Source organism: Hippoglossus stenolepis, chromosome 24 (genome assembly GCF_022539355.2).
Source record: "Hippoglossus stenolepis isolate QCI-W04-F060 chromosome 24, HSTE1.2, whole genome shotgun sequence".
Classification (NCBI taxonomy): Eukaryota; Metazoa; Chordata; class Actinopteri; order Pleuronectiformes; family Pleuronectidae; genus Hippoglossus; species Hippoglossus stenolepis.
The window spans coordinates 1,428,269-1,447,599 of NC_061506.1; the positions used below are offsets into that span (position 1 = coordinate 1,428,269).

General features: G+C 48.3%; 2 protein-coding genes and 1 long non-coding RNA gene across 3 annotated transcripts in view; 1 reads left to right on the forward strand and 2 right to left on the reverse strand.

Annotated features, from left to right (window-relative positions):
- LOC118103626 (protein unc-80 homolog) overlaps positions 1-7,902 on the forward strand; it is a 31,463-nt gene extending 23,561 nt beyond the window's left edge. Inside the window, exons 49-63 of the mRNA XM_047339186.1 lie at positions 62-373; positions 498-698; positions 1,104-1,227; positions 1,309-1,434; positions 1,519-1,642; positions 1,763-1,969; positions 2,065-2,249; positions 2,330-2,495; positions 2,583-2,762; positions 2,851-2,998; positions 3,443-3,499; positions 4,394-4,475; positions 4,557-4,662; positions 5,148-5,347; positions 5,890-7,902. Coding sequence (XP_047195142.1) covers positions 62-373; positions 498-698; positions 1,104-1,227; positions 1,309-1,434; positions 1,519-1,642; positions 1,763-1,969; positions 2,065-2,249; positions 2,330-2,495; positions 2,583-2,762; positions 2,851-2,998; positions 3,443-3,499; positions 4,394-4,475; positions 4,557-4,662; positions 5,148-5,347; positions 5,890-6,378 — 2,707 coding nt within the window. The 3' untranslated portion in view covers positions 6,379-7,902. The remainder of the gene's footprint in view (positions 1-61; positions 374-497; positions 699-1,103; positions 1,228-1,308; positions 1,435-1,518; positions 1,643-1,762; positions 1,970-2,064; positions 2,250-2,329; positions 2,496-2,582; positions 2,763-2,850; positions 2,999-3,442; positions 3,500-4,393; positions 4,476-4,556; positions 4,663-5,147; positions 5,348-5,889) is intronic.
- LOC124851414 lies at positions 7,896-9,152 on the reverse strand. The gene is made up of 2 exons (XR_007032470.1): positions 9,043-9,152; positions 7,896-8,451 (listed from the first exon to the last, which is right to left on the reverse strand). It is a non-coding gene; the product is annotated as an uncharacterized LOC124851414 (long non-coding RNA).
- A 238-nt stretch (positions 9,153-9,390) lies between these two features.
- Positions 9,391-18,699, reverse strand: LOC118103469 (oxysterol-binding protein-related protein 11). The gene is made up of 13 exons (XM_035150457.2): positions 18,263-18,699; positions 17,909-17,977; positions 17,646-17,821; positions 17,299-17,378; positions 16,081-16,269; positions 15,182-15,380; positions 14,031-14,176; positions 13,764-13,904; positions 12,470-12,929; positions 12,166-12,352; positions 11,871-12,053; positions 11,626-11,779; positions 9,391-11,228 (listed from the first exon to the last, which is right to left on the reverse strand). The coding sequence occupies exons 1-13, from the start codon at positions 18,379-18,381 to the stop codon at positions 11,172-11,174; spliced, it is 2,160 nt and encodes a 719-aa protein (XP_035006348.1). The 5' UTR covers positions 18,382-18,699; the 3' UTR covers positions 9,391-11,171.
- Between the last annotated feature and the right edge of the window lie 632 nt (positions 18,700-19,331).

A 19,331-nucleotide genomic window follows, 5' to 3' on the forward strand; every position in this document is an offset into this window, starting at 1 on the left:
TTACACGTTGTAGCTGCAGGTGATGTAGATGCTTATGATTTTATCCACACCTCCTCCACAGGCCAATGACAGCGCCACAGTTGTCCCGCTGTGACCAGGGCCATAAAGGAGGCACCACGGCGAACCACGCCATGTCAGGAGGGGTCAACACCAGGGACAACCTCCACCTGCTGGAGGAGGGCCAGGGGATGCCGAGGGAGGAGCTAGACGAGCGGATCGCCAGGGAGGAGTTCCGCCGGCCGCGGGAGTCGCTCTTAAACATCTGCACCGAGTTTTACAAACACTGCGGGCCGCGACTCAAGATCCTGCAGAATGTGGCCGGCGAGCCGCGGGTCACGGCCCTGGAGCTGCTCGACATCAAGTCCCACATGAGGTGACGTGTCTTCATCACATTTACTGATTGAAGGAGTCAGTTATCTGCAGCAGCACATTGGGCAGAGAGAAATGAACACAGCTCTGTATAATCTGCTCTGACACTCTGTCCGTGTCTCTCCCAGGCTGGCAGAGATCGCCCACGCGCTGCTGAAGCTGGCGCCCTACGACACCCTGACCATGGAGAGCCGCGGGCTGCGGCGCTACATCATGGAGATGCTGCCCATCACCGACTGGTCGTCAGAGGCCGTCCGCCCCGCCCTCATCCTCATCCTCAAGAGGCTGGACCGCATGTTCAACAAGATCCACAAGATGCCAACGCTCAGGTGCGCTCGCCCACAGGCTTTATGCACCAGGTCTGTTGAATACGATCCCTCTTCTTCTCCGTCTCCCTGTGAGTGTCGTGCTGTGCCGGTGCCGTGGTGTGTACAGTATATAGACGGCTTCTTGGCACTGTCCTCTGTAGCGCTGCCTTCGTGGGTGATGTACCGTAAGAGCTGCTGTAGCGTGTTTCTGTGCGGATCCCTGTGTGTGAGTGTGTGTCACTGCAGTGTGTAGCTGCCTGTGTTTGTGAGCTTTCAGTATTCACTGTCAGTTCAGCCTTCGTCGTCGTGCAGGTGATACAGGTCCGATTTATTATTGATCTGATGCCATGTTCACGTCTTGACTTTTGATGACCATGTGTTTTTATTTGGTTGTGTGGTGGTGTTGTGTGGTTGTGTGTTCTCCAGGAGACAGGTGGAGTGGGAGGCGGCCAGCAGCCTGATCGAGGGGATCTGCCTCACGCTGCAGCGACAGCCAATCATCTCTTTCCTCCCGCACCTTCGATCGCTGATCAACGTCTGTGTGAACCTGGTACGAGGACACACACACCTTATTCTGCTATCTTCTCCTGTGTTGTGTTGTTTTTTGAAGTATTTCTTTGTGTGTTGTCAGGTGATGGGTGTGGTCGGCCCCTCCAGCGTGGCGGACGGGCTGCCGCTGCTCCACCTCAGCCCCTACCTCTCCCCGCCACTTCCCTTCAGCACGGCGGTCGTCCGGCTGGTTGCCCTGCAGATTCAGGTCCACCTCATCCTCCTCTTCATCAAGTAAAACCCTCGTTCATATTGTCCCTCTGAAAATATTCACCCAGCGTTTGTTTCTCAGGCCTTGAAGGAAGACTTCCCTCTCAGTCACGTGATCTCCCCGTTCACCAATCAGGAGAGGAGGGAGGGGATGCTGCTCAACCTGCTCATTCCCTTTGTGCTGACTGTTGGTTCTGGGAGTAAAGGTAACGAGTTAGCATCGTTGATTTACTCATGAAACTGTTTTAAAGGCTCTAGAGAGAAGTGGAAACATAACTGCAGATCTGTTCCAGCTCCTTTGTATCTCTGTTTGTTCTGTTGTGCAGACAGCCCGCACCTCGAGCAGCCCGAGATCTTCCTGCTCCTCCAGACCGTCATCAACATCCTGCTGCCTCCTCGCATCATCTCCACCTCTCGCACCAAGAACTTCATGCTGGACGCTTCGCCGGCGCACTGCTCCACGCCGGGCGACACGGGGAAGGACCTGCGCAGGGAGGGACTAGCCGAGTCCACGAGCCAGGCTGCGTATCTGGGTGGGAATGTGACAACGACATTTTCCAACGTGATGAGTAAAGATACGTGCTGCTTCTTTTATTTTAACATGGCCCGTGTGTCTTCTCATCCGCAGCTCTGAAGGTGGTGCTGGTTTGCTTCGAGCGCTCGCTGGGAAACCAGTGGTACCGGCTGAGCCTGCAGGTGAAAGAGATGGCGCTGAGGAAGGTTGGCGGCTTGGCCTTCTGGGACTTCATCGACTTCATTGTCCGAACCCGGATCCCCATCTTCGTCCTGCTGAGACCTTTCATCCAGTGCAAGGTAAAGACTCGGAGATTCAAGTGTGACGCAGCTTTTCATGTCCCTGTGTCCTCACCTTGTTTCTTCCTGTACTCGTCCAGTTGTTGACGCAGCCGGCCGACTCCCAGGAGGAGATCACGGCACGCCACCACATCGCCGACCAGCTGGAGCGACGCTTCATCCCTCGACCTCTCTGCAAGAGCTCCCTGTTCGCAGAGTTCAACAACGAGCTCAAGATCCTGAAGGAGGCCGTGCACAGCGGCTCTGGTCAGGAAACACGCAAACAACATCTTAACTTTTGATTCTGTGGGTTTTTACATGTTCTGATTACATCTTGACCTGCCCCCCCGACAGCTTACCAAGGCAAGACGTCCATCAGCACGGTGGGCACCTCCACCTCAGCGTATCGCCTCAGTTTGGCCACGATGTCGCGCTCCAACACCGGCACCGGCACCGTTTGGGAGCAGGAGAGTCAGCCGTCACGCCAACCCTCTCAAGACACGCTCAGCCGCACCGACGAGGACGAGGAAGAGAGTCAGACACTTTCCCGTTCTACTTTCACTTTCCACATTGTGTAGAAAGTGAACTGGAACCTCACTGCCGTGCGTCCTTCTCTCCGCAGACGACTCCATCAGTATTCCCAGCGTGGTGAGCGAGCACGAGGCCTTCCTGCCCAGGGTCATAACGCAGCGGCGGTTCTCCAGCCACGCCACCGGCTCTGTGGCCTCGCAGCCCGAGGCTCACCGCACCAACATGCTGCCCAGCCACAGGTGACCCCCCCCCGACACAAACACAAACTGACAAACTGACAAACACACACAGATCAAAGATTCTAGTTTTGCAAGAAAGAAAAGATTTGACTCTAAATTAAAGGTTAAAGATGGCGGCGCCTGTATCAGGGATATTTTAGCTTCATCTTTGTACAATGAGAGGAAGAAGAAACATTTCTCGGTTTGTTTATGTAACATGTAGAATGTAAAGTTTCATATCCCACAACCACAGTCATTTTTTTCTGTGTATATCTCTGTCTATATAAAACAATGTCTTTATTTAACAGTCTGAGCTCTGTGAAATATCTCTGCATGTCGGTGAGGATGTGTTAAAGCGATCAGCTGTTAGCGAACGCCCTCGTGAGGACGGGGCTCGGGGATTCGGGCGGTGATGGATCTTCTCTCCCTAAACTCCCACTCTCCCGCTTCGCCCCGTTTTTACAGTGAACCCAATGTGCTAGATGAGTCCCAGGGCCTCCTGCAGGAGGGTAACCTCTCTAGGTACAGTGGCCCTCTCTGTGTGTGTCCCGTTATCTGTCTGCCAGTGGGAGGGGCATGGCCTCAGGACGGCCTCCTCTATTGGCTGTCGATCACTCATCCACATCCAGTCAAATCGCCTTGGCCCGTCACCCCCCCCCTCACCTGTGTCTCTCTCTCTCTCTGTGTGGCCTTGTCTCTCTCCCCCACCTTCCTCCCTCTGAGCTCCTCACTGACCCTCATCTCCTCAGCTCATCTGCTGTGCTATCCTAACCAGGCCCCTCCCTCATGAGGAGGAACCCAACGAGGGCCCCGCCGGCCCCCGGGGGGGCCAGGGAGCTCCGCCTCTGTTTCTCCTGTGTTCGCTGTGGGTCTCTGACAGTTGATGTGCCATCACCAAAGCCAGCCTCTCTCCCATTGGTGCCATGGTGTCTCATACTGTTTCTGTGTCTTCAGGCTTGTCACTGATCAAATTGGGCGTCCCTCTCTGGATACCAATCTGTCGGGGCAGCGGGAACTGGGGCGGCAACACGAACAAGGACACTAACCTCTCATTTACTCACTGTTACCGTTAACGAACCTGATGTTTCACACTTTAAATGTCCAGTGAATCCATAAATAATCATAATCAAACACGTTCACATCACCACACGAGTTTCTGTTGTGAGTTGCTGCTCCAGCCCCGACCCTCCCCTGGTGTGTGAATCATGGCGGCTCTGTTTCCTCTCTGCACTGTGATCTGGTGTCGTGTGAACATACGTGTGTGTCCAGTGAGTGACTTGGTAGAGTAGCAGTGACATCTTGTGGTCAGTGAGCGAGCACACACAGGGCGGTGTTTGATTCCTTCATGGTGATGAATGTGTGTCTTTCTGTTTATGTGTGTGTGTGCGCGTGTGTGCACGTGATTAACTGAACCAGGGTTGCCAGTGTGCAGAGTGAACCAGGGCAACACAACCTCCTGTTACAGCCTCCGTTAGGAAGGAAGCGCGGCCTCAGACAGGTGAGGACGTCCCCTTCGTCCTTTTCCAGTTCAACTCGTGACAGTTTGTGTGAACCTGCTAAAACTGTGACTGTCCTGCAGCTGCGGCGCCCCCTGCTGTCCATTCCGAAGAACGAACCCCGTGATCGATCTGGAGCTCGGCTCTCGACGACTCGCAGGAGCATCCAGCCCAAGAACAAACCGCTGGGTAACCTCCTTCAGTGTGTGTGTCTGTGTGTGTGTGTGTTCAGACTCCCCCAACACTTCCAGTCAGCACACAGACAGAAAACCAGCTCCCAGGTGATGACACCTGTTGTCTAACTGGTGTGTGTGTGTGTGTGTGCGGACTGGAAGCGACCCGTCCTCCTGTTCTCCTCTTTGTTCCAATGTTGTTGTTGTTTGTCTCAAACTGACTCTCACTCTGTTCTGTCTCATGTTTTTGAAATAAAGAGACTTTATTGGACTGCGAAGGTGAGACACCACCTTTAACCTTTTCCTCTCCACCCTGCAACGGCCCGCCCCCCTTTTATCTGCAACCTCACCCAATAGGGCGCTCTGCATGTCTGTCTTGCATACCCCCCCCAGCCCCTGCCCCCTCCTGTCCCATCCCTGCCTCCACTCTTCTTCCATGATGCTTATTTGTTAAGAGAGTCACTCGTTGGCCTTTGACCTCGTGCACGTGTTGCCCCACAGCGCACGGAGACCAGAAGAGGTCAGTCACCTTCACAGAGGCGTCTGCGGGGATCGGGAAGCCCCCGACTCCCGGCGCCCTCGACCCTGCGGGGGAGGGCAGGAGGGTCAGTCCAGGCCTTTCCAAGTCGCCCACGCTGGAGGTGCCGTCAGCCTCGTCTGCCACGGTCACCGCCGACCTGCACGCTCCTGGGAACACACAGGTACGACCAGCAGGGACTCAGGAAACCAGACCTTATATGTGTACGGGGGCCCAAGGTGGCCAATTTAATAAAAGATAAAACTCTTTATTTCACAGGGTTATTGAATTAGTGGTTTTGCATTAAGGCAGAACCCCCTCTGTGATTGGCTGCTGCTTCACCTGCGTTTCCACCAAGGTGCAAATAACCAGGGACAATCAGGCTAATTAACATTGTAGCTGTCACATGAACTGACAGTTCCACTTCAGTCCACCAGGTGGCAGTCATCCAGAAGACACTACAACAACAATGAGGAGAAATAAATGAATAAAGTATATTTTCCTTTTTTGTTGACACTAATAAAGTGAGTAAACATCCGTATCAACAGTTTCATAGGAACAACTTCTACAGAACAATGAGTTGCCATGGAAACACAGTATTAAGTGATGAGTGATGTGTCACCAGGATAAAAACTTCTTTAATAATTCTTCTTCTTCTTCTTCTTCTTCTTCTTCTTCTTCTTCTTCTTCTTCTTCTTCTTCTTCTTCTTCTTCTTCTTGTCTCAGGCTCCGGGGGCCATCAGCAGCAGAGAGAGGAGAGAGCAGTGGGGGCTCCGCAGCAGCCTCTCCCCTCCTCCCTCCATCTCCAGGCCCTCCACCCCGACTCACCCGTCCCGAACCTGCTCCCCTCTCCCCTTATCCCGCACCTCCTCCCCCCTCCCTCCACCGCTCCCAGTGCTGGGCACGACCCCGGCCCCGGGCCCCCCTCTGCCTCCGCCGCTGCCGCCGCAGACCCACCTCCTCCCTCCGCTCCTCCCTCCGCCTCCACCGGGGCCGTCCAGGATCAGAGAGAGTCCCGGGGACGAGGACACCACGGCGCTCCTGCCGCGCAGCAGCACCCTGCTGCACCTCAGCGAGGACGGCGGCACGGAGAACCCCCTCCTCGTTCCGCTGCTGTCCCCGCCCTCTCCCCGCAGGACGCCCCGCAGGTCGCCCCGCCGCTTCCCTCTGCCCCTCTCCCCCGTGGACCTGGACCTGGATGAGTCCCACGTGTGACAGATGCTGACAACCGGCACAGTTCTAAACACTAATGAGCAAAAAAGGAAAAAGTAAAACGAACATTTAGATTCGTTTCACTGACGATTTGAAAGTACACGTCTTTAAAAAGAGAAACAGGAGAGGAAGAGGGCTTCTGTCTCTGTCTCCACCACCGATCTGTCCCTCAGACAAACTGCTCTCTCCTCAGTTCAGCTCTGACTTCATCTCTCCAGGGTTGAATATCAACGGACAGACGAAGGCTCGAATGTATATTTATAGCAGCAAATCTACTTTATCACTCGTCTCCATCACAGAAAGATTTATTTTATTAGATTTTACGTCAGACAAAGTTTTAACAGTCGTCACGAACACCGACTCATAAACGGTTAAACGGTTGATATTTAAATTTTAAAGATGTCTATATAGAAGAGATATATACATTTAAAAAAGATGCTATAACTTGTACAAAGGTTACAAAGGAGACACCATATTAAAAGCCATTCTAATGTTGTTAGATAATAATAATAATAATAATAAGTGATGATATGGAGCAGGAGACAGAAGTAAGATTCTATATTTGAGAAAAGTATTATTCCTCAAACTTTAAACTCCGGTGAAATCCATGATTTGTTGCTTTCTAAATGAATATAATGTATTTAAAGTGTCAGAATCTCTTAAAACTGCTGGAATTCCTCTTTAATTTAAGTGATTAGATCAGTTTTTCTTACTTCACCACACATGCGTCCTGTGAACTCCACAGATCTGCTTTGTGCCGCTCGGCGTCGCAGCAGATTCTTTGTGACCAAAGACTGTATCTTCATCCTTCAGCTCTGAAAACTAAAGGTCGCTCGTCCCGATGTGGAACGTCCTGTCCCCTCGCTCTTCACTCTCAGACTCAGAGACGTTTCTTTGTGGATCGATGCAGTGGATGGTCGTTACCTCGTCGCTCATTCCATGCCTTAATATTAACATGTGTGTGATTTCCCTCCGGTGAAAACCTCAGACCTCCAACACGTCTACTCGCCCACGATGCGTTCAAGGTCCCACTCGAGCCTTTGTGACGTCAGAGGAGCAGAATAATAATATATTTGCATCATCGTGGGTAGATATCCAGATTTACAATATCATAACATTTACTGTAAAAGTTTACTGGTATCTGCGGTGTTCAGTTTGAGTTCAAACAGAGTTAGTACATCTATAGGTACAAAGCAGATATTGATCCGTGCCATACACCAATGCACTGTGAGTGTTTTTCTTATTTGCTGCTTGTGTGTTTCATTTCTTTTTTCATTCTGTGAAAATGCTGTAACCATGACGACAGAGTGTGTATGAATTCTATTTTGACCATTTTATCTGACAGAGGCTCGTTCAACTTAATGTGCAACACATATCAAGTATGTCCAACTTTGAGTGTTTAAATACAAAGAGTTCCCTTTAAATGTCACGTGTGTCTCCGTCCAGTTGAGTCTTCTTTGTGCAAACTTAGAGTAAATATACACAGAATATTTCTGACATATCTAAATAAATGGATATTGTTTACAACGCGTTTCAGCCTTTATTTCATTTCTAACTGAGTGTGAAGGAGACTCTGCACCAGGGACTGGTTCAGAGAGGCAAGGCAGTGAGGTGCTGGTTCAAATCCCCAGCAGAACATACAACCATCTGTAAACTGTCAATGAATGAGCTCATGATGCAGGAACATCTGCAGGAAAACATTAATGAGACAAGTTTTCCTCAACAACACATGTTAACAGTCACACCTCATGGTGGCCCCGGCAGCAGCTCCGGCTCCTGGTCTCTGTGGCTCCTGGTCTCTGTGGCTCCTGGTCTCTGTGGCTCCTGGTATCTGTGGCTCCTGGTCTCTGTGGCTCCTGGTCTCTGTGGCTCCTGGTCCTGTCTGTGGCTCCTGGTCTCTGTGGCTCCAGCTCCAGCTGATGACAGTAGCAGACATAAACAAATGAGACGAGTTTTCCTTTAAAACACAAGTTAACGATGAATGAATGTAATAAATGTGTTGATATTTGAAAGAGTTTTCAAGATCGGCCCATGGGCTCCGGCTCCGGTCTCAATGATCTGCTCTGCTGATGGAAACTGAAGAAACAATAAACCAGGAAGTCAGGGAGACAATTGTTGCTTCAGTTATTATCTATATCTATAGATATATTGGTATTTATGATGGTAAATTATATATATTATGGGTTTGGTAGGGCTGGGTGATAAAACACTATGAATGCAATGTGTAGACTTTACTGACATCTAGTGGTGAAGTTGCATATTGCAGCCTCCCCTTCCAAACATGACAGAACCTGTGGTAGCTTCAGTTGTCATAGAAACTCAAAAGATGTTTAGTTTGTCCAGTCTGGGCTACTGTAAAAAAAACATGGCGGCCTCTTATAAAGTATGTAAATATAAAGAGTTTTCTCGGTTCATGTTTAAAAGGTGAAAACTTTAGAAACAGCTTCTTTCTGCTCCAGACACAAGTTTCTCTCTTTTACTTCCCATGACTGAACAACTGGTGCCAGGTGAGGTTAGCTTGTGATGCTAGCTTAGCTTAGCATTCCCATTAGAAACTAACGAGACGAGTTTTCCTTTCAAACACAAGTTAACAATGAAGAATGTGCAGCGACACGTCCAACACACAGAAGATGTAATAACTGTGTTGATGTTTTAAACAGTATTCACCTCATGATGGATCTATGGCTCCGGATCCTGCAGCTCCGGCTCCATGCGGAAGTACCGACTGGCAAACCGGAAGTGGAGGATTCCAATGGGGTATATGGAGAAGGAGGGGGTACTTGGACTATACCAAGTCAGGTGGATCCAAACTATAAAACATGATGTGATGGTTTAACATGTGTTGTCCTGCAGATGTTCCTGCAGATGTTCCTGCACCATGAGCTCATTCATTGACAGTTTAATTGATGAATAAATGGAAATATTTGAAATAATCTGAATAAATGTTGACATGTTAAATACTGTGAAGAAAATGGTTTAACACAAGTGAAGAATAATAACACTTGAGACATCGTGTACAACTGATACGCACTTTATTTACCTTTCATCACATTTTCCTACAACATCAGGTTCCCTTCACTGTCAGTAGTAGATTCACAAAGCAAGAAATGTCAAAGAACCTGGAATCAAAGTGCAGAGTCGCCTTCTGACACCGAGTCTCAGAAAGAAGTCAAATAAAACCACATCGGCCGTTTGCATGTGTCCGGTCGAGAAGTGATGAGGACTCTGTGCTGGAAGACGACCACAGAGAGAGTTTGCATAAGGCACAGAAACGTAGGGAGGAGCCTATCAGAGCAGGTTTCCTCTTTCTGCAGAGAATCAGAAACTTGTCTTACTTTCAACTGGGGGGGGCATTTCAAAGTGTCAGAATTTAGATTTTGGGGGAAAAAGAGAGTTAAATAAACGCTCTAAAAAATAAGAGCAATAAAAGCGACAGATGGGGGATGAACACGCATTCAAAGAAAATATTTATTTGCATTACAAAACAAGTAAATTTGGTTAAAAGCTTTTACAGTAGACATTTAGAAATTGAAGTTATGCAGACAGGGGGGGGAGGGAAACGTGTCACTTCAGTTTGAACAGAGACACTCGGGGGAATTAGTCCATCTGCCGCAAAACCACCAAACTAAAACGAGGGAGAAAGACGAGGACAATCTTCAGATTCACACGTGACTTCGTCTTTTTCTGGTTTTAAACTCCTGCAGACGGACACGTCTCAAACAGCATCAAAACAACAAAATAATAATTTAGAGATACACTGCAAGGAATTCAAATTTACTTTATATCTAAATGCACATAATCATGTCCAAATCAACTAGCTTCGTACGTGAAGTTCAGGTTATCCAGTTGCATCATGGGAAACGCTTTAAAGACTCATTCATTCCGTGCGCGTGTGTTCACGACTTCTGAAAACATCGGGATAAAACAGACGAAACGATGCAGTACCACCGGAAGTCGTGAGGGGGCGGTGTAACTCCCTGTATAAGCAGTGCATAAACAATTTGTGGTTTATAACAACGAACGTGCAGAGATTATTTAGTGTTTATTAACAAGTAGCATTCAACAGCAATTCATAACTCCGAAGAAATATTTTTACATTATTAAAACGTCTGTTTATTCATTATATGTTAATACACAAGCCAATAAAGAAATCTCACCTTTTTAAAAAAGAATTTAACCTGCTAACAACATTATACTGTGTTACAAACCATTTGTCACATGTTTATATACTGCTTATGAGCCGCTTAGCTTAGCTTAGCATAGAGGCCGGGAGCGGGGGGGGGAGCAGCGAGGGGATCAGAATATGGTGGGCAGGTAAATATACATTAGTGGTTTGTATTTTTAGGGTTTGATGGACATGTCTCGCAGCAACTTCACACAGTTTGATTGCACTGATGTGGCCTCGCGTTCCCGGAAAGTCACTTCACCGTCTGGGAGAAGCGGAGGAAAAGAACCGGACCCGGGCGGAGCATCATTCATCCGACCATCTTAAGGCTGTGTAAATAAGAAGAGTCCCCTTACCAGTGTGACAATGTCTTCACTGACGGTGGAGCGTTAAAAAAAAAAAAACAACCGATCAAAACGTGGAGGTTTCATCGTGAACGTGGTGAGAGAGCGGAGAGAACGCCCTCAGTCACGCCGTCGCTCCGTCCGCCTCCACGTGTCGCCTTCATCTGTACGTCAGTGCAGGTCATGCTCCCGTTTCATCACCGTCCAACACACACACTCACACTCACACACACACACACACACACATTCCTGAATCTACAACATCAGCATCCAAGAGGCTGGAGAAACTAGGATTTGAACGCAGAGTTTTTCCAAAGTGGTTTGTGGTAAATCCAGCCTTCGCCCTGCGGGAGGAGAGAGAAGTGTCGTCAGGAAATGATTCACAGACACTGAGGAGTTCAATGACCCAGATTCTTTGGATTTAAAAAAAAAGGCAAAGTGAGAACACCCTGAAATAGAAAACCGTCGACTGGGGAGAGAATTAATGCTGAAGGTGATTTTAAATGTATTTAGAGGCAGAAGAGGTGACTTTCACAGACTCTTCTGTTTGTCCTTAAACGCCTCATGAAAGTAAAACTCATGTGTTAACTCTTCATCATCGTGTTCTTCATCTAAATCTCTTTTCTCTTTTCCAGAAATGCGTAAATATGAGGAATCAAACATGTGACGCCCATTCTCACATCTCAGAAACTAAAATGTGTCCAAATAAATATGTTTTATGTGTTTATTGATGTTTATCACCTCTCTGTCAAAGTATCTGGTCCTCCAGGCCGTTTCGGTCTCAGCTCGGTGCCGCTCCTCCGTCCGCTGCCGCTCCTCCAGAATCCGCTTGTGCTCCGTGGCTTTGTCGATGTCCTTCTGCCGCAGGGACTCGGTCACGTGCTGCCACAGACGCCTGGATCACGGAAACACAAACTCGTGCTCAAACGGGCGAATGTTACGAGACAGAAACGACTTCATGAGTGTTCGAGGCCCCGCCCTCTGACCTGGATTCGGTTGGTCCCTGTTTCTCCACCGGCCGAACCAGCTTCCTCGTGACCGGCAGCTTGGTGACGTCCACCACCCGCGTCTCCCCGCTGGTGTAGCTGAACTCCAACATGCCGTTCCACTCGCCCTGCACACGACACACCACCGCGTTGGTGGTGTTGTGCTTCACCTCCCCCGTGATTCTAAGTATGGAACAGCCACAGAATCAGTAAACACCAGGATGCATCAATTTCCATTTAGCAGCACATAAGAAATAAAACACACACAGACACACTCGTGGACGGAGCGACTCACTTGTGCAGTTTCCCGCCATAAAAGGGTTTCGTCTGGAACGTGATGACGGCTGAATAACCCGACTTGACGCAGCTGATGTTGACTTTGCCGCCGAGTTCCACCCAGGGCACGGTGAGGATGGAGCGAGCGTAAGCGCAGGGCAGCGTGAAGGTGTACTCCTCATCGTGCTCCAGCAAGTTCAGACAACCTGCAGACACAGGCACAAATAATCAAATATGTTTTCAAGCACATATTACACATTTGCCATTGTTGATGAATACTTAGTCTAGTTAGTTTATGCCAATAAAAAACTTTATTGACTCACCTTCGCCGATCATGGACACTCCGATGGACATTCCCATGAACTTGCTCTTGGTCCACACGTGCGTGTTCACACAAATCCTCCTCTCCTGGCATTCAGCGTAAAACCCAGACACGGGGGGGTGGTGGGACACCTGCTCGGCCACAAAGCGCACTTGGTAGGGGTCTTGGGGGGCGGGCGGCTCGGCGCCTCCCTGTGAAGGCTCCGTGGCGGCCTCTGGTTTCTTGGGAACCTTCCAGGAGCAGTGGAAGGTCTCGCCGATGATGGGGTTGTAGGGCTTCTTGGCGATGGCGCCCTTGCGGCCTTCGTGGAAGGAGGTGAGGTAGTACTCCACAAACCGGACCATGCGGTCCTCCGGGCTGCTGCCGTCGGTGATGGCCATGAAGAGGTCGGGGTGAGACATGAAGTCGGCGTACATCTCCAGCAGGGAGCGCTTCTCCAGGATGAAGGTGGGGAGGACCACCTGGGAGGGAGATAAAGAAACATGGTCCCAGGTATTATTCATTTCATCATCTACCATGATTAAATGGAGGAAGTGATGATGTGACGTAGATCCTGACATGACCTTGGCATCACAGCGTCCACTAGATACTAGAGGGACGCCAGAGAATCCAGCTGAGATAACTGCGATAAATCAGAAACCCAAGAGGAGGATATCCAAATACTAGAACCAACTGACACTGGAAGATAGAGTTTCTCCACTTGTGCTGTTTGTTGGTTTGTGCTGTTTGTTGGTGTGTGTGTGTGTGTCTTTGTGTGTGTTAGTGTGTGTGCAGGTTTAGTAATTACACAGCAACAAGTGTTTACTTGAGCCAGGTCCCTGAAACTTCATTAAAAAACAGACCATGACACTGATTCCTAATCCAGGACAAAGCAGATTGACTCGTTCTATTTGATCTAATCAGACAAGTTCTTTTTTAAATATTAAATTTAAGATCTGACTCAGTCGACTTTCGATGAACTAACATGAGCTTTTATTTGAAAGTCTCACATTCTTTTGAACGAGGGGGAGTAACAACTTGTTAGATTTCAAAATAAACTTGATTTTCAAACTTAGAAGAAGCTTTTATCTCCATCAAACTGCTCCACAGTTAAAAACTCATTATGACAAATTATTGACAACAACTTGTGGGAGATGTAGTGTGTTTGTAAGCGCTGTTAACCTGCAATAAAGTTTTTAAAGTAGCATTTCAGACGACGTCTTTCAAACAACACGTCAAACAAGGACCTGAAGATGTAAACTGGATGACATGTGGTACAGGGTTCTTGTTCTTGCTGCTCATGGAACTCGACCTACCCGTGTGAGGTCCATGCCGAGCTTCAGCTGGGACAGCAGGTGTAGGATGACGCTGCGCTCCTCCTCCACGGCGCCCAGGTCCTCCTCCTTGTCTGCCAAGGCGTCCTCCAGCTCATCCTCCGCGTCTATGTCTTCCTGTTCCTGAGAGAAGGGGATGTAAGTGAAGTAAAAGATTGTTCTTGGCAACTGCATGAATAACTTTAAATAAAAGTCCTAAACACTGTCGATCCTCCTGGAGCAGAGAGGGAGTGACTTCCTTGCTCTTACCCCAGAGAAGCTGCAGGAGTCTGGGCTGCTGAGCTCCAGGCCGCTCCCCTCCAGCTGACCCTCCCCTGTGGTGAAGCTGCCCAGGGAGCTGCTGCCGTTCTTCAGGATGTCGGGCAGCTTGGGCTCCAGCCACTCGATGGTGGGTCCTGTCGTGGACAGCGAGCGCTCAGTGGCAGGTTCAGAGGAACTCATGGTACTACCCCCCCCTCCACCCTCCCTCCCGAGCCCCTCCGACACACTCACACACGCAGGTCTACGCCGGGCCGACCATTCGCCACACAACACCCCACGACTGCCCGGCTGCTGAGTGGACAGATGCTTATTCTTCTGTCGGCTGCCGAGACCAACCGAGTGTAACTGGACACGTCCGACCAGCCGAGTATCAGGATACTTGGGCCCCGCCCACAGGAAACATCCTCGCCCTCTGATTGGCTTAAAGCCTCTCAGTATGGCCTGGGCTTTTCTTTTTATGTGCCGTTAGAGGTGGGAAGACCTCATTCAAATTCACCTCGTGCGTCGTCGGACAACTTCACCCGATTGGCTGCTCGCGACAAGTCCGGCCTAATGAAATATACATCGAGTAACGAGATCTGCTGTGAAAAAGTGGGACATTACCCGGACGTTTTCCACATTTCAAGTCGACCTGAATAAAGAGATCGAGATCTCGGCAGGTCCGACCCCTCAGGTCACTTCAGGATCCTCTCGCAAAACGCAACAGTTGTCAATGTGAAGCTGAGTCGACTCTTTCCACAGAGCAAAGCTGAAATTAATGATATTTAAACTTTTTAATCAAAAAGATTTACGTTAAATATCATCAGGACTTTTTCTGATGTCACAAGTCAGAGCGCCTGCTGTGAAAAGACGGCGTGTTTGAGCTGCAGCCGGTCCTCAAAGTGCTGCTGTTGGATATTTCAACCATCTGAGATCTAATTACCTTCGAGACAGGTGGTAAGAATAGGTACAGCTCCTTATCAATAATGCAAAATAATTCCAGTGAGCAGCCAACGCAAACTCTTGGTCTAGATTGTTTATCGCGAGGACGGCATGTGGCACAGATGCATAAATCGTCAGCGTCTAACAGCAGAAATACTCACGTCTGGAAAAACAACCAGCAACCGTACAAAAGAGTCAAGAAACCGCCGCACACTCACCTCCCAGGGAGCCTCTCTGCCTGGCCACCTGCTGCAGGTGCAGGATGTGCAGGCACTCATTCAGGCAGTTCATGGTCGCCATCGACGTGGCCTTGAGCATCAGCAGATCCTGGTCCAGAGGCGAGAGGCCGGGGGCGGCGGGCAGACCCTCGATACTCTGGATCAGCTCCCGGTGCTGCCCCTGGGCCTGGGTCATCATCTGGAGGAGGAAGATGAAGAGGATTTTTTAAGTTAAATTATGTTTATCTGTGCAAGTAGAAACAAGCCCCTAGAGATTTCTACTTTTTACATTAGTGAAAGACCCCCGTAAAGGCAATATAACTAATATTCACATTTCTTAAAGTGCAATGTGAGATAAACATCTTTATTCGTAGCTCAGATTAAAAGATTTAAAACAAATCCCTTGAAATAAAGATCGATTGAGCCCGGCTGATGTTAAAACAGACAACAGCGCCCTCCGGTGGACGAGCTGCACACGTGCATCTAAGTGAAGAGGAGAATTCACAACTGAACTAATTTAAATCAACAGAAGCTCAAGTTCTAAATATTTTACTTGTACAACTGAAAGTCTTGTAGGAACATACTGTCGCTCGTACTTGTAAAAAAGCTCCTTTAAGGAATGAAAGTTTCATTGTGGCAACATCGGTGAAGTTTAAACATTAATGAAACACGCTGCAGTGAGTGAAGAGCCAGACTCAGTTTCTGCTGCTCGTCTTCATCATTATCAAGACTTCACATAACATTTGAAGCTCACTTTATCTTTATTTGGTGAAAGTGATTAATTCTAAATTATTGTTTGTGGAATCAACAGGGACAGGAAATGGATTTTTAACATTCCAACATGACACAGGTTCGAAAAGATGAAAAATAAAGATGGACGTGTCCCCGGATGGCCGTACCTCTCTGGCGTCCATGAGGTGGTCGGGCAGCAGCGACCTCTTGCTGGAGTAGAGCGACGAGCCCTTGTTGACCTGCGACCAGCCGAACAAGGAGTTGGGGTTTTGGCTGGGGCGGCGCATGGACATCGGCGAGCTGCCGCTGCCCTGCGACGCCATCGAGTAGCTCCGGGACTTGGGAGGAGGATTAGTCTGAAGAACGAGGAACATAGGTTACATGATGTTAGACTGGGTTCATGGTTTAGCTCACAGGTGCTAATTTTTGTCATGGAAGCAACGTTCATAGAATCACTTCCTCTTTCGCAACACGTCTACAAAGTAAGAGCACAACATTTCGTTTTTTTGCTGCAAAGCTTCATTACACAGTTACTAATCTGAAAACTTTGGTCTGAAGATTGCATCACTTGCTAAACAAACCTCTGAAAGAGCGGACATGCAGTGTTGGGCAAGAACAAATAACTCTGGTTCAGTAAACCATTATATACTTGTGTGGAAAAGAGGTAGAACATTCTTAAGATCGGAAATGCAACTTTCAAAGGTTCGAAATTAGTCAAGAAAATGTAAACAAAACAACTTTAAAAATGATTATAATGACTAAAGAATAAATAACGTGTAATGTATTTGTGGACTATTTTCAGCCCCTGCTGACGTGACCCTTTGGGGAGTTGATGTATCTCCACAACATTCAATGAGGTTGTGGGCAGTGTAGTCGTGTGTGGATCAATATCTGGATCAATACGAGTCAAACCTGATCCATTACTCACACAAACCTTCATGTTTACCCACAAAGGAGTGGATCTTCTGCAGGATTACGTAAAAACTACTCAATTATTATCTTGGTGTGATGATGGAACGCAGGCTGAGAAAGACTTTGTTGGAAATCCAGAGATATTTTTCTTTCACATCGTGAGATAAGATGTTTTTGGACGTTTGCACATATTTCCCAGAGACTAATTCACGGATCTTGATGAAGTGTTTTCATTTTGTTGAGGCTTGCCTGAACTTAAACCCTTGGGCCTGGCTGCAGGTATGCACTCGAAGAAGTGATATTCCAGTTGCTCAAATATTTGCACGGCGGCCGTCTCTGTGCGACTGCTCCTTTGACACGAGAGGAAGGAAAGCAGGAAACAGAAAAACTGTCCAGCTCACATCCTCTCCGTGCAGGAGTCACGAGAATTATGTGGATCAGTTTGAAACATGATAAAAAAAGCTGCGTCTTACCTTCCCCATGGCCTCTGTGTGGTGCTGTGTGCAGATCTGCAGCCGGCTCACCCAGTGCTGCCGCTCTTTGGCATCGGTGGCTGAGGAACACACATGAAAGCACAAACCTTGTTACGGTTACATTAAAAGATGAACCCACTCAGCAGCAGCAGCAGCTCCTGTGGCCTCGGCTTCACCGGATAATGGAAAACACACAGATCAATACTGTGAAGACCTGATGGATGGTGATGACTAGGCCTGGAGGTGAAACTGTAACTGACGCTGAAGCTTTGAGACGAGCACACACACACACACACACACACACACACAACCTCTTCGGTGATTACATCAGGAAGTCAGGTACCCACCCCGGAGCTTGTACTGCTCCCCGCTGATGGCGTTGACGGTGAAGGTGTGCGAGTCCTCGTCGCTGGGGGAGATGACGGCCCCGGCCAGGGGGAGCATGCCGCGGGGCTTCTGGGGCCGCGACTGCTCGTTGACAAAGTACTCCAGCAGGCCCGACTCATTGTTTAACACAAAGAACCTGGAGACGACACACAGTAACATCAGCGTCCTCTTCTCTGACCCTTACGTGCATGTCCAGGTGGAAGCAGGGTTGTGTACCACTCACCGGTACTGCCAGCCCGTCACCAGGTTGGTGTATTTCATCAAGTAGCCGTCCACGTTCTCCATGTGGTCACTGCCAGGGGACAAAGAGCACTTCTAAAAAAAGGCCTGAGTAAAACACCATCAACACACAAATCAATCACGGAGCTGAGGCTGCTGACAGGTCAGCTGAACGGTTCCACTGTTTACTGGCGGATTAGAAAAGAACAACAACTTCATAACAACACGATAATAATGTCGGAGCGATGAGGAAACACGTCAGTCACTGTGCGACATTAATAACAAAAAGGTGCAGATTTATCCCAGGAGTGCAGCTCGTGAGTCACTGTAGCCGTTAGCATGCTAAGCCTCCACCCACCTGTACTGCCAGCTCTTGGCACTCGCTCTGCCCGAGCTCGGCGTCTTGTTCTGGGGGACAACATCCAGCTTCCCGGCCTCGCTCTCCGGGGGTCTTATCGGCGCGGTTTCCGCTTGCATGGTCGCTGGCAACGAACCCAACTCTCCGGCTAACCCGGGCTCGCCAGTGCCTGGGTGAAGCTAAGCTAGGCTAGGCTAGGCTAAGCTAGGTGTCCACAGATTCCCAGCAGCTGTTCGGAGACTTCCGTGAAGAGTGTTGATTCATCTCAGGCGGAAACAAACTCCCGTCTCGCTCGCTGGTGACTGTCTACGTGAAACGAGGCAAATAAAACATGGTTTAAAACAGAAACTAGCTCGTTAGCATGTGAGCTAACTCCTCTGATATTTACTGCTCTGGCAGCAGCACAGTCACGTGACCCGCTCACAAGCGCCCACACTTCCGCGTTCGATAAATCATAACAACCGGAAAATAAAAGGAAATATAAATAAGCAAGTGAGGGGATAAACTTCATGTTTAGTTATTTCTAACAGATTTTGTATCTTGTTTAAGACGAGCAAACAAATATACTAATAATATAATACAATATTAATTCTGTATTACTCTTGAAAATATGTCCCCTTCGAATTGAACACATAAAAAGTATTGACTGGAACTTTATTACCATATATTTTTTTGCTATATGTAATTAATTCAGCTGAAAATAAAGTAAATAAACAAATATTTTAAGTTGTTTGTTAAAGTTATGTTTACGTGCTTTTATTTTGAGCATGCTCTTGACCGGAGGTGTCACTAATTACCTGTCCGGCTCGACGTCGCTTTGTCCAGATGTTGAAACATTAGTTCCGCTGTTTCCTGTCGGTGTTAAATAATAAATAAGTCGATAAAACATTCATAAGGTTTTTTCTTTGTTTTCTGAACAACTCAGTTTAATTTTCAGATTTATACTTTAAAGGTGAATTATTAAAAACATTCAAAAGCACGTGGAGACGATTATAAGAGCAGTTATACACGTGTTGTATTGTTTTAATGTACATTATTAAAGATACTAATAATAAAGGAGTGTATCCAT